Source organism: Trichoplusia ni, chromosome 15 (assembly GCF_003590095.1).
Source record: "Trichoplusia ni isolate ovarian cell line Hi5 chromosome 15, tn1, whole genome shotgun sequence".
NCBI lineage: Eukaryota > Metazoa > Arthropoda > Insecta > Lepidoptera > Noctuidae > Trichoplusia > Trichoplusia ni.
The window spans coordinates 10820551-10835756 of NC_039492.1; the positions used below are offsets into that span (position 1 = coordinate 10820551).

General features: G+C 34.5%; 1 protein-coding gene across 1 annotated transcript; it reads right to left on the reverse strand.

Annotated features, from left to right (window-relative positions):
- Window positions 1-1313: 1313 nt before the first annotated feature.
- LOC113501206 (protein kinase DC2-like) lies at window positions 1314-13400 on the reverse strand. The gene is made up of 5 exons (XM_026882274.1): window positions 13259-13400; window positions 8488-8733; window positions 5909-6090; window positions 2166-2243; window positions 1314-1743 (listed from the first exon to the last, which is right to left on the reverse strand). The coding sequence occupies exons 1-5, from the start codon at window positions 13383-13385 to the stop codon at window positions 1618-1620; spliced, it is 759 nt and encodes a 252-aa protein (XP_026738075.1). The 5' UTR covers window positions 13386-13400; the 3' UTR covers window positions 1314-1617.
- Between the last annotated feature and the right edge of the window lie 1806 nt (window positions 13401-15206).

Genomic DNA, 15206 nt, shown 5'->3' on the forward strand with positions numbered 1-15206 from the left:
CACCGTTTCAAGGTGTCGCTAGCTCTGAGGTCCCGGGTTCGATCCCCGGTCGGGTCAATGTAAAAATTCATATTTCTACATTGTCTCGGGTCTGAGTGTTTGTGGTACCTTCGATGTATATGAATTCCATAACACAAGTGCTTTAGCAACTTACTTTGGGTTCAGAACAATGTATGTGATGTAGTCCGCATAAAAAAAAAGAATAGAAATATGTAAAAGTAGTCGCAGGCGCAATCGGTTTGCTCCGTAACACACACATTAACAGCTTAGTGGCTGCTTTGCTTTATGACACAATTGTTTTAACATCAAACAACGTGAATAAGTTACCTTTTTCAAGACTAAAAAGATCACAGAAAATACTGTATGGCCAGATATTACAGTAACGTTACGATATTTAGATAACAATAGTGACACTTCACGTTTCTTATTAGACATCATTTTGTAATTATTTGTGAGATCTTTTAATGATATAAACTAATCATTGAATGTGACTACTGTAAAATCTAGATCTATTACAAATTATTTAACATTCCAATTTAGAATATAGGATGTGCAAAGAATCTACTTTCACAGTAAAACAATTGTAAATTATTTAGTTTATAATCTCACTTACTAGATGGCGCTACCTTCCACATTCAAACATTGTATACGGGAAACAAAAATATAATTAATATGTAATATTCTATATGATTAAGTTAAAGGAAAATATTATAACATACTCAATCACAAATCAAAATATTTGCCATTGTTGACAAACTATTCTATCTTACACACTAACATTTGAACTAGAAAGCATTGGAAATGTAATGCATAAACTTATATATTAATATTTACACTTTTCTAAGCCTCTCGGCGAACAGACTGAGGCATGTACGTCAAATGTACAATATTTATTATTAAATAAAGATGAAATGTGAAATGTTAATAAGTAATGATTTCTCTTATTGTTTACTAAGGTTTTTAACGCCAGCTGTTCTTTATAAATGCACACACAGGAAATACTCAACGATACCGCCTGGCGGACTGACCGAAGCCAAACTAAACAATATCGGTACAACTCGTGAATTGGTAGACATTATTACAAACACACAAGCATGTTACACAAGTATAGGTGAAACAGGGGCACTGGTATTCAATGTTACTATTAAGAAGAAGGGATTGCAGTCTCAATCGAAAGTTGAGTAAAATTCTAAATTTAAATTACGAAAATTAGTGTCTTCAAAATTAACCTAGCTTTGAATCGGACCTATTTGATTTGAAAAGTTTAATTTAAGATTATAATATAACTCAATTGAGAATTACGTAAATTTTTTTGTTAGTTAAATCCCTTATCTACTTAGGAATCTAGGTACGAATGACTCCAGCCAGCCTAAACACAATTAGACAATCAAATAGGTTATTCATTAAATACAATTCACTCTACTCTAATACGGACGGTTTCCTAACGACTGCAAACGCCCTGCTTGGCCTCTAACAAATAGACTTAATTAAGTGTTAAATATAATATGAAAAAATACTTTCTGTAAGTAATTTCATAATTAGGCGACCTGTACTAAGCCTTTCCTTTGGGTATTTATCTATGAACTTATTTTAACCATTGGTAGTTGAGTGGTGGCATCAAAAGTTGGCGAACAGTTTGAGTTCGTCGGAGTCGAGTGAGCGAACTGACTTCCAGTCTGTTTCTGGGTACTCATCGAAGTTGGACGTGTCTCCCTCGTACGACACCGCCGGCATTATCGGTGGCTGGAAACAAAAATAAAGATTATAGAGCAACTGAAAAACCATATAAAAGAAATCTAGACTCTATTCAGCGGTATGAAACCCATACAAATGAAATAAGAATACTCTAGACTCTGTCTCCATCCTCCTTATATTTATTGAAACCGCTAGCATCGTTTCTCTTAGAATCAATTGTCTTGAAAATAAAACAGACCGGAATACACTTTCGCGCATCGTTTTAAAAACCTAAATTTTTCAAAAATATCCAGCTACATTTTAAAACTCGTACAATGTTGATATTTTTAGACAGACTTATAGACTTCTTGTTTACTATGTTTAACGCTTTGTAAACCTAAATAAATTAGACTGAGTCGTAAATGCCTGGTTTATAGCCATTGCGATATTATAGCTGTTCTAAATATCTAAAAGATGACTTTGCGTAGTACCTGAAGTTTCTTCATGAAGACGTCAGCCCAGTCTATGTGCTTGAACCATCTGTGCCTTTTGACGTCTTCAGTACCGCACTGAAACAAACATTATGAAGAATAAATATACAAAGAGAACGAGCACAAAGATCATCGAACAACTCAACTGAATTACTAAAATGTATACGATGGATATCATTGAAATATCAATCAAACATAACAGCGATATTGACTATGTATAAATGCGAGTTTGTGGCCAGACTAAATTAGAGCAACTCTGTTATTATTGGCGTTCGCGACGTTCTTCAACGGTTAGACATCGTAAATTTTCAAATTTAGAGTTAGCGGAGCATATCGCAGCTTAATTTATTATTGTACGGCGATGCCAAGCGGGCCGCTCGCTGTATCGGCGTGTCCACCGGAGCTCATAACCCTCAGAACATGAGACACACCGTCCTTATTTATGTAGTGACGTATATTGAGTAAGGAGACCGCTCTAAGTGATTGCGTTCTGATATTGTAACTTTCCACGACTTTCATATAGCGCAGATTCTGTAATTACTGTCATTACTGCAGCCGTTGTGTCGGGATGTAGCCGCTGGTAAACAACAAAATTACAGTACAGGGGACTCGACCGTCGGCGATCTAAGATCTCAGATTTCCCTTTTTAACTTTTTAATGACTGCTAGACAAATGATTGTCTAGACTCTGAGCTAAATGCAAGTTTTCCGTAGCGTTTTTTCTGTTCCTTGGTCAACGGAACCGAAATGGGTCGTACGTGTAAGAACTTACAGCGCAACGTTATATCGTCTGCGGCTGCAGCCCATTAACTGAAACGAACTGATATAAACTCCGCCTCTTAAGCACCGACTAAATGGGGCGACCTATTCTTGACTTGCCACATGGCCCTATAACCAAATTATCGTCATTCTTATAACGCAATAAAATATTTAATTGACGATTTAACATACTTATGCAATTACGCTCTTTTCAGGGTTTGGTGTTGGCAACGTTCTACACAATCAGCGCAAGTTTCTAATATTCGAGCTTGTGGTATTAAACTGTAAGTAGAACACAATACAAATATATATGAGAATCTATAATATAGTATGATTGTTGGTGTCTGTTTGTGTTTGTGCAAGTCACCGCGTGTAACAAGGCTAAGGCAGCAGTTTTCTAGCGCGCTGCTCGTTCGCGGTAATGTGTCGTATTTGCGTCGAGACATAAGTCAGCGGCGGCAGCGGCGTTTGATGTCTGCGGACACCTGACTGATGGCTTTCTAAACATCTCGGCGACATCGCGGCAAAAAGCTCGGTGAAAACAACCAACCACTAACTGCAATCGTTTAAAAATACATTCTCGCCGTGATAGCAGCGCGACACTTTATTGGGGACGCCGCATCCCGATTTCTCGCTTTAGCCATGACCACATAGACACGGCTGAGGACCGATATTTATAGCGGAGCGGACAACGAATATGACAGACTTTCCATTCAACCTCTTTAATTTTTGTGTAGTTTTCTCATATGTGTGTACATATTATGCATTCAGGCTACAACGGATCATTCGAAGTAATAAAATAGAACGTTTATTTTCACGTCAGTTAATGTTGTTTGCGTCAAATCTATCTCGTGCGATATTAATGACGGACTGACATAAATGTACTATAAAACTACAATGAAACGTCTGGTGTCTATCTCAATTTCATTACTAATGTTTTTCTGGGTTGCAAATCTTCGTTTATTTTTCAATGTTTTTCAAATGACTTTTGAGGCGATTCCAATTTTTTTTACGTCATTCTAAAAGAAAATGATGTTATAAACATTAATTCATTTGACTGTACGCTGTTTATACACCTGCAGCTAGATAATCACTCCCTTTGTAATGTTTTTCCTCAAGTGATAGTTGCAGAATATTATAAGCATACTTCTTAAAACATTAAATACTCAAAACTAAAGCAGCAAGTGTTACAGTTATTACTCCTGGAAAAAAGCCAACTTGGAAAGATAAATAATTATTTTTTTTTGGACACAATCCACTTAAATTCAAGTGTAAGGAATGGACGAATTAAAAAGTACATACATCTACTGCAACAACGCGACGTATTCGGATCAAAAGTGTAAAAATCGGCTTTAAATCTTATAACGTTTGAGGAAAACCGATTGTTAAATGTTGGCTCCGACGTGGCTCCGATTGTCATTTTAATTTTGTGCTGAAGTAATAAAGTGTTGCGCACGCGCCCGCGCGATATAAATTTGACATGTGCTAATAACGCTCATACGATCAACACGCCGTGTATAATCCAAAACAGTTTTGCGAAGCGGGTCAAGCGCAAGGCTACTGTATTTTCGGTTACGTTAGCATCAGACACGAGAGCGTCTCGGCAACAAAACCTGCAGTTTATTATAATGCAAAAGCACACTGTCTTTAAATAATATAACGCTGAAAGTAATCAAAGACCTGCCAAGAGAGTGTCGCAACAAGTCTAAAAGCAAGGTTCTACAGTGTCAACGTTTATTTGGGTGCAATAAATAACAGCAGTGCAAGGGCATTTTAGTATTTTTGTACGAACGTTGTTTGTTTACAAAGTAGATATACCTACAGCATTTGTCTAGGGTCGAAAGAGGTCATAATCTACCTTGTATACTGCTACACTGTTTCATGGTTGGTACAGTCGTAATATTAAATCGTAATTGTTCAAAGTCACGCTCGAAAGTCAATAGGTCAATTGGATCCTTTTTTATATCAGAAACACGTAACCTTGTAAATGATTTTCAAGAAAACTCGGGCAAGCGGCTAAATAATGAGACATAGAACTAGAACGATACACGGTACAAAACTCCGGCAATTAAATTTTAGAGCTATTACAGCATCCATATAAAAATGGAGATGCTTCCTGTTAATAGAACATTTTAAACATCATTTCCTCACTACACGTCAAGCGTAGAATGTAAAAATTCAATGTCGCTACTATTAAAATTACAATGACGTAGTAAATTTCTTTCGATATAAATCCTTCAGTGTGAAATTTTTATAGCGAAAAAAATAATTTCACTTTGGCAAGTAAACAAGTAGCGAGTATGTAATTAGTTTGTGTAACACCACGTGCAGGAACACGTGAACACAAAATGTAGCAAATAGCAATAAAAATTGTTTTCAATGAAAAGTGGAAATAGAACGCACCGAGAGCCATTGTGCTCTAATCAATCACCCTAGTAGTGTTTTGTTTCAGTAATTTTTCGTTTGCCAAACTTGCTACCACTGAACAGAATCAACTACATTCATTTTTAACGTTTCCAAAGTGCCTGAGATAGGCCCTACTTAATTACCTCTTGATTTTGATTTTGTGCCATTTGCCAGTTGCATTAAGAACCAGATTGCGTGCTGGGTTGTTATCCAAAAGTGGTGATATGTACTGTGTGATTGTAAATAGTTATTATCAGAATTTTATCATGTCTGGGCAATGACCTCTCCCTTAAAAATCTTTGCCAAGTGCTGCACAGACTGTAAAATGGCACTGAAATAAACATTCATCGAAAAAAACTGATAGAAATTATTAAACATGCACGGAGAGCCAAGTGCCTGAGGTGTCGCGGGTTCGATCCCCGTGTGGAACAAACATTCGTGTGATCCAAGAATGCTTGGTCTGAATCTGGGCTTCTTTGTTTATGTGACTTGGATGTATATGAAACCCCCGCGACACAAGGACTAAATACAAGCACAAAATACATACAAAAAAGGGAAATATGTAAAAGTGAAATTTACCTTCATGTTGCCCAGCCTCTTGGTTCGGTCTTGGACGAGGAGTTTCTTGATGATGTCCTTGGCCACAGGGTCCAGGTGTCTCGGCCACTCCACTCGACCGTTCAATATCTTCTCGTAGATACCGAACGGGTTGTCGTCGTAGAACGGAGGGTAACCAACCAGCATTTCGTATATAAGTACTCCTGGAAACAAAATACATGAGCTTCTTAGAAAAAGAAAAAGGATATTGACATGCGGTTTTAGATAGAAGAATTAAAAACAGTCTTCACTAGTTCTTGTGTGTAGGAGACGGTATTACTCAATATACTATTAGGTAAAAAAGGGGTTTATAAATTTATATAGAGTGAGAAATAGGTTAAACTGGATATAAGTCTATTGCATAAATAAATTCTTTTCTAAGGGTTCCCCTGCTTGCTCTAAAGAAATTTGACAAATTAACAATTCAGTGCAGCATAAAATCTATTCACAAAATCCCTATTAAAAAGTTGGTACAAAATTCCCATTAGATTTATTTCTGCCGAACACTTAGGTATTTTGACAGCTACACATTTAAAAGCAATCATTGCTAGGACAATGTACATTCAATCAAAGTGCGATAGCAATAAAATAAATCTTCATAAGATAATTACCTTCAACAGTTATTAACGAGTTATTTAATTATCCAATATCTGTGCCAAACTTATACTTAGTCCAATACATTAGTGCATCTAATAAAAGGTAATTAGGTGTGAAAATAGCCACGATCTGTGAGTACATGTGTATTATAGAGTAGGTACGGTTAATGATTAAAGTCTGTTTGTTTACACGTGTGTTTCTGTGAGACGAGCAAGTTTTTAACGGACTGCGAAAAGGAAGAGGTTCTGAATAAGTTTTTTTTATATTTCATAACTCAGAACTTTGGACTAGATGAACTGATTTTGTTGATTCTTTTTCATTTAACGTGGAATAAATAGCTGTCATTTGCTGTTTTTTTATTTATTTAAGTTAGAGACATATAAATGTATGTTTGTTATCAAAACAATATAATTATTCTCTAAGTTCTTGAAACCTGTTTTTATTAACTTAACAAATTATTTGATATCTGCTGATTGTCCAGTCCGTGGCCTTTGTTTGTCTATCGCTTTTTTCAAATACCATTATTCTTTTATACTTTTTACTTAGTAGCGAATAACAAGGGCAAATTGAATTAATTGACATAGAATCCACCTAATTAGAACTAGCAACATTGTAGCTCAAGTACTTCATAAAAAAGAAAATAAGGCACTCCGTTTAAAGGCACTAAGAGGCTAAGTCCAGAGGTACTAACATGATATTAAACTGCTTTAAGAAGATTGGCAAACATGTTGAGTATTATTATTATAATGTAATAGAGAATGATGCCAAGCACGGGAACGATGCGAAGATAAAAGCATCCAGTGACATTATAAATAATGCAAGTATAAATTGGCACGCATACTATATCCAAATGGCATAGCCACCACTAAATCAACAGAATACTAAATAACTGTAATGTAAACAATTCATTGTAAAGCCACAGATGTTGTTTATAAATAAAGGATGGACAATAACAAAACTCGAAAGAGGTTTTATGCAATCCGCAAATGTATGAAATACGAATTAAAAAGTATGACTGACTACTTCAAATTAACAATATAACTAGAAATAGTTAACGCCTAAATAAATGGATGTACAAGTTTCATCAATGCCAATTAAAAACGGTACATGAGTTTTATTAATTGACTAATTAGTGCAAAAATTAATACCTCATGCAACGTCCCCGTGAAATTTATTTGCGCAGATACTAAATATGTAAAGGGTGTACAAACATGACTAAAAATAATAATAGACTATATTAGAAATTACGCACTTCGTAAATGTGTAATCCTTTTGTTAGTAAAGCTATTTTTGTCTCCTTTATACACGTAAAAAGGGAAGCAAAACTTCGCCAAATATATGCCTCTACGTCAACGTTACGGTCAAGTTGTTTTGCGCCTTAGGTCGCCATAACATTGAAGGACGATAGGAGGAAGAGTGCGTAAATTCGGTAAACAGTTCAACGGGTTTTGACCTTTGAATATTGACCTCAAAATCAGTTTAATGCGAACAATAATAATAACATTTTCCTGTTATACAAAGAGCTGTTTGCGTGACTAGCGACCGTTTTTGCATCATGTTTCCCCAATGACATTTTTAAAAGATAAAATACTGTTTGTTTTTCAGTAAAGCAATTTAGTTAGCACGAACTGATATTAATTTTACTAGTTTTTATGGAATTATAACAATTTATACTCATTAATCTACAATCAGTGTTCTGTGAAATTAAAGGAGAAATTCTCTGATTGTTACAATAAAAGAACGACTTATATTCTATCTAAACGTTGACATCCGTACTATTAAGTGCTTATAAAGTTCGATATAATATCGAATTCTAGCTGCATCCGTCAACATTTTCCTCAGATAAAAAAATACCTATGAGTACAAGGAAATCAGCTGTCAAAATCTGTACAGCCAGTGTATAGAATAGTAACAATCTTCCCCGTTGACGCTAAACAAGGATACGAATTGTAAATATTACTTACCCAATGCCCACCAATCAACAGCCTTGTTATGCCCTTTGCTCTGTATGATCTCAGGCGCGAGATACTCCGGGGTGCCGCACAGGGTCCAAGTTCTATCCGTCAGCTTCTTCGCGAACCCGAAGTCCGTGATCTTCAGATGTCCATCCTTGGCCAGGAGAAGGTTCTCCGGTTTCAAGTCCCGGTACACGATGTTGCGCGCATGCAGATACTCTAGAGCTGATACGATTTCCGATGCGTAGAAGTTACCTGTAAGTGACAAAGATATTAAATCTTTGGGATCATAATTGAGAAAAGAAGATCAACATTTGTAACATAATTGGATTTGAGGGCAAAAATCAAAGGTCAATGCTCTTTCATATAGAAGCTTAAATGTCAAGTTTCCATGGTCAACAGTCGATTGTCCCGATATAGTAAGATCATTAAAGCCCAGTTAAGGAACGATAGGAAAAAGAAATCTAGTCATAAAATAAAAATTAGTAGTACCTATTATATCTGCTATGTATGTGCATAGACTTATTTGAAATATGAAAGTTTTATCGAGAAAGGCTTTGGATATAATGACGTCAAACTCTTTAAGCCAATTAAAATATCACATTAACATAAAACAAGATGAAGAAGATTAATTATAATACCCAGAACATTTATTTGCTGCAGTTTTATATACTAGTGAGTTTTGGAACTTTCACCTTTGGCGCGACTAAAGATTTTTTCCGATCATTACCATAATTTATTCAACTTTTATAGACTAAACAATAGTTATATGCTCTATAATATAACATTTATTTTATCTATTATTAATGTTGCAAACCTAGTTTTAGTGTCCCAGCCATAAAGCGATCCATTAGCGATTGCATTAAAAACACATTATAAATTTTTCAGTAACGTTAACTACCTATTAATTTTCAAATAAATGTATATTAAATGAGCTTTTTATAACATCATCAAACATATAAGCTGCATAGCATTAAAATAATTTATGTATATAAAAGTAAATCAATCTTTGGGCTTGAAATCAGAGCGCATCCGATTTAATTTGTGTCATTTTAAATACCTAATAAATACGTTTGTTTTTTTTAAAACAAGACAATATTAAATTTACTTTAATAATGATTCCCCGGATGTACAAAGCATATAAAATAACAGATTTGTCATATAATAAAGTCGGTCTGAATTATTTCACAACTACATATAATTTGACAAAACAAGAAACATTTTATTTAAACACTTCTGACATTTTATTCAAATTAAAAAATAAAATAAAAAAATAAAAATCATTTATTTCAGGTCCATAACCCATATAAAAAGTTTACAGATTTTTTTAGGTCTTATTATCTTACACCACAAATATCAATTACATTCAAAATAATTTTATTTAATGAAAATGAAATTATAATTAGAAATTAAACAAATACAAATTACTGATATATAAAAATGTCAAAGAAAATGTCACAAAGGTCAATATTGTGATGAAATTGAATTTATAAATTGAATTTATAATAAAATTTATAAAATAATTTTATTTAATGAAAATGAAATTATAATTAGAAATTATAATTATAATTAAAAGAACAACAGTTATACGGAAAGAAAAAATAATGTACACGGCCAGTGTCCAAGATTAAATATATTATTTCATCGGGTCTGTGGAAAAACGTGAAAACTCTTGTATTAAACTGCTTCACGTGCGCGAGTGTGTTGTCGTAAGCTTTATTTAAATGAAAAAATAAATTCATTTAGATAATGAGAACGCGAGAATGTTTTCATCTGATATTTGGCCAAAAAACGTATTATAAAAGTACTAAGTAAATACCTGAACTAGGTTCAGATTGGTATCAGTGGAATCTATTAAAGAACCCCTTTACGAGCACCAATTCTACGTTACTGGCCTTTAGAAAAGTTCTAAATGAGGCAAAAATCGTTTTCATCCATTCCCCGGGGTCGCTCCATTGGGACTGGCGAAATGCCCAATCTGTTCTGCCCAATTACTTAACCAGAAAGCAATCGATTGTTTCTCGATCAGATGATATATGACTTGAACTAAATCGACAGAACAAAGCAGAACAATGTTCCTAAAACGAATCTAAAAGAAGCCTTGTATTGAAGTTATAAAAGGAGAGTCACTTCGCGTGCAGGAAAACTTTGTTCCTCACATAAATCTTTGAACTAACTGCAATAATGAATCAAAGCGTATTATAAGAGCCGTAAATTATATTTTATACGCGTATTTCAAACGTAACTGAAATCATGCCGCTCCAGCTCACTGCTTCAGATAATTTATAATCCGGTAGTTCTAGCTTTTAGTATTTCTCTTTTTTAGTTCTTCCTACGCTTTTTACATTTAATTGTTCTGTAGTTTTTGTAGAGACGTCCAATTATAAAAGCTCCTACACGGCAGACACGTTTGGACCACGCGGAAATACATAAATCTCAGTCATCGCACTTCTGTAGCCGCCACGAGAGCATGACATCAGCGTGACTGAACTTCGCCAAATAAAACTTATCTTACACCACTTACATCAAGTGTAAACTCATTTTTTTAATCTGTTCCACTCTGTTCTCGCGTTGTAGCATCCGTCACTTAGTTGGGTCACTATCAGAGCATAAAAACAAAAGTAAATATTTTCTTTGAAATGAAATTTATTTTTTTGACACATTATTTTGTTACCAACTTCTTTTGCGAAGATGTCACAAACATGTACGAATTAAATTTTCTCCGCTTTAAAATAATATTATTTATCAATATCAGTTTGTTTTGCGTATTCCTTGCTGTTTGAGGGCATTTTTTTCTATATTAATATGCTAAATGACATGAATATTAATAATCTGTCCTGCACAAGTACGCACGAACTTGTGCAGTATAAAAATATCATTTTTATCTTAAAACACTTTCCAAACCCAATCACTAAAACGCATCTATCTCTGTCAAAATTGATATCGTCTCGCACCCGGCTCCTTTAGATAACGAAGATAAACTTTAAAGTGAATTAACAAATGCGTTTAGTAACTGCGTATGTATATTAGATGTGCATGTATAGAGTGCACGTAATCGGGCGCGTGCCGCGGGCGTCATGTTGTCTGGCGTCCGAGCGGCTCTCAGCAGTCGCCAAATGGCGCAGACGTTTTTATTATCAGCCGACTTTATCCCGACGTCACCGCTTTAAACGGACACCCGTGGAAAACGTGCTTAAACACCTTCAAACAACCAGTGAAGTAGTATTATTATTATATCTAGGAGCGAAGCCCGCCGCCCGACGCTCGGCAGTAACTCCTCGCTCCTCGCGTCACTGAACCCACATGAGCCCCTATTTCTGTCTTGTCTTTTCTCCAGAAATACGAGGCGGTCGCCTGCCGTGTTTTTTTTATTTATGTTTCTGCAATTCTATTACACAAAACGTTTATATATTTATTCTAGCAGAATCCAGGTCTCATTACGTGAGTTTAAAAAACAAAGTAATTAAGGACAGTCTTTATTACTCGCTCTGCATGTTGGACCTGACTCTGCAATGCGAATTATTACAATTATATGATGTTTTTGTTTAATCTTTGTTGGTATTATATTTATAGTTATTTTCCCACTAGTCTAATACCCAAAAACATTTTCTCTTTTACATATACATAACTTTAGCTCAAAAATGCATAATTTAATCGCATTCTAGCAAGCTAAAAATCATCATACTGAAGGTAATAGTTTTCGTATTAATTAATACAAAATAAATGCAGTGACACTGAACTAGAGAGCTGAATACAATTAATCTTAGAATTTCAAAATTTTTTAGGTGACTAATTGACTTTATAATATGGCAAAATCTAGATTCGCGATTTAGACGTTCATCTTTAGATTTATACGTTTCACAATTTTATTTTGAATACCGTATTTAAAAGTGGCGTTTTAAAATCTATTTAGGATATTTTTGACACAAATAAAAAAGAGAGCTTCTACTAGTTACAAATGACGTTAAAACCGTATTTTAAATGCTATACACAAAATTATGAAATGATCATCGTTATGTAAGTTGCTGTAGTTTTCTTGCAAATCATGTAAAACATCAGCTGTCGCCTTTTCATTTATCGCACAAGTTCATGCAAAAAGATAGTAGTGTTTCAGTAACCGTTGTCAAATGATTCTCAAAAAGAGACTAAGGGAAACTTTGCAGCAATCAAAATTGATCTTTAGATTGAAGAAATAAGAGCTAAATTGTATTTTTCCGTTGGTGTGATGTGATAAAATTCAGTGAAAAAGTGGACATCGTGGGTGATTGTCGAGCATCGTGCGCACAAATTGTACGGCACGGTACGACTGGCTGCGTTGTACTGGCGTGCTTCCAACTGTTATTTATTTATTCCGCTCCACTTTATTTATTTACAACGATTAATAAGTAAAATTGTTAGCGATTTTCTTTGTAAATGTAGGCAACAATGACGGGTTGTGTCGCCTGAAAATATCGTAGACGGTTTCATAGATGTTGTTTTGTTTAATTTAGGCTTGTCATCATGAGTATATTTTTATAGTATTTAAGAATAAACTAGCTTTTGCCCGAATCTGCATTCCGAGCAAAAGCTAGTTTATGCAATGCATCGACAATGATCCTGCGGGAACATAAAATTGGGATAAAAACTATCCTATGTGTTAAACCTGGTTATAAACTATCTGTGTACCAAATTTCCTCTAAATCCTTTCAGTGATTTTTGTTTGAAAGAGGAACAAACACCCACACATCCAAACAAACTTTCTCGTTAAAAATGCTATTATAGTAGGAAGTCAGATATTTACCAATACTGTTGCTGAATCTGCCGGCGGTTCTTAGGTAGGAGAAGAGCTCGCCCCCGCAGACGTAGTCAAAGAGCATGTAGATGCAGGAGTCGTCGTGCGTCCACCACCGCCTGCAACAAATTGTCATTTGTCATACGTCATCACCACGCGGCGCACCAAGGCTAAGTTCAAGGTGTCTGGAAGTCCACGTTTATGACATCTTTAATTAGTACTCGTCGAGCTTAATGTGTACGCCGTGTACATATGGAACAACTTCCAATAAAACAGTGAGTAATGAGGTAATCACATTTAATTTTCTCTTGCACGCAATTACGAACACAACGGCATGGTTGACCAGTGCCAATTGACCAGTAAGTTTGTAATGTTGCCACTCCTATCCGACTTACACACAAAATTGGAAAACACTTAATAATCAAATACATGACAATACTCTCCCTCTACAAATTCAAACGTTGAGGTGCTTTTCTCTGCCTCTCTGAACGTCTTACAGTTTGATTTTCATTAGTAACAGATACAATAGGTTGATTAACAGGTGAATTACGGTGAGTACTACTACAAATAACATTCTGGTAAGTATTTGAAATATTTGGACTAACTTCAGGTATTTTATTAGAATTATCAGGCAAACTATTATCATTTGTCTCATTTACCACTTCTGAAATTGGTTCATTTACAACAACATATTCATCTTTTGACATTATCTGTTTATCCTGACACTCATTATTTGGATACTTATCATACTGCAATAAACTATTATCTGGTACACAATCACTAGTTTCATTTAAATCCTCCTGTTGGTCTTGAGGCAAAGAACCAATAATTTGATCCAAATGTCTTTTCCAAATTAAATTTTCATTTAATACTCTACATAGGTATGTTCTTTGTCCCAATACCTCATCAATTATACATTTAACAAATTTCTTTTTATTAGGATTTCTATAGTCTCTACAATAAACATACTCTCCCTCTTTAAATCTTTCCTCTCTCTTCCCTATATTACTTTGCTTAACATCCTTTTTAGTAGATAATACATCTAATCTAGATCTCAGTTTTCTTTTAAACATAGCTTCTGCTGGTGAAACATTAGTAACACAATGAATTGAGTTTCTGTAATGAAATAAATATCTATACATTAAAGTTTCAAATGATACATTTCTATTTTTAACATCATTTAAACATTTCTGCATAGAGCTTTTAAAGCTTTTTACAGCATTTTCTGCAAAACCATTAGTTGCTGGATGAAAAGGTGGTGATGTTTCATGTTTAATGCCATTTTTATTAATGAATTCCGAAAATTCTTTTGAACAAAATGTAGCAGCATTATCAGTAACAACTACTTTAGGTAATCCAAATCTACTGAAACATTCTCTGAATTTTTCTACTGTTGTTTTAGCATCCAAACTTTTTTTAGCTCCGCGACAAATTGACTAGTTTTTCATGTTAATTAGGTATAACGGTGTAACGTGGTGTCTACTGGCTTTATTGAATTTATCCAAGATTTTTTGTTATCTATAACTTGCAATATCTTTGTTTTGAGAATAGATATCTTTCATTTCCAAAGGGCTGAAGACCAATCATAGAATCAAATTATTCAGAATAATGCTATGTCGTGTAAATCGTGCTTTAATTTGACTGAGACAATTGTCTGTCTTTACTTACATAATTCAAAAGAGTGATTTGGCTTAAGAATGGAGAAAATAATTAACTTGTACAAGTCAATTTTCTTAAATTTAATTAAAGTCGTTGTTAAGAGTTTGGTTGTTTTCACCGGTCACAGAACAATTATTTTGAGCGAATTGAAATGTTTGTTTGCAGAACATTCTGACAATGTAATTCATGATTAAGTTATTAAAGCGGAAAAACTGGTATTTGAATTAGAAAGGAAATGTCTAGACTCACAAATCGTTAGATAATTCTGGATCCGCGTAGCACCTAAAAGGTTTTTTGG

Coding starts and splice junctions, on each gene's coding strand:
- LOC113501206 (XM_026882274.1), bottom strand. CDS start 13,385: ATGACAATTTGTTGCAGGCGGTGGTGGACGCACGACGACTCCTGCATC. Junction 8,734..13,258: donor CAGATTCAGCAACAGTATTG/GTAAATATCTGA, acceptor TGTCACTTACAG/GTAACTTCTACGCATCGGAA. Junction 6,091..8,487: donor TGTTGATTGGTGGGCATTGG/GTAAGTAATATT, acceptor TTTTGTTTCCAG/GAGTACTTATATACGAAATG.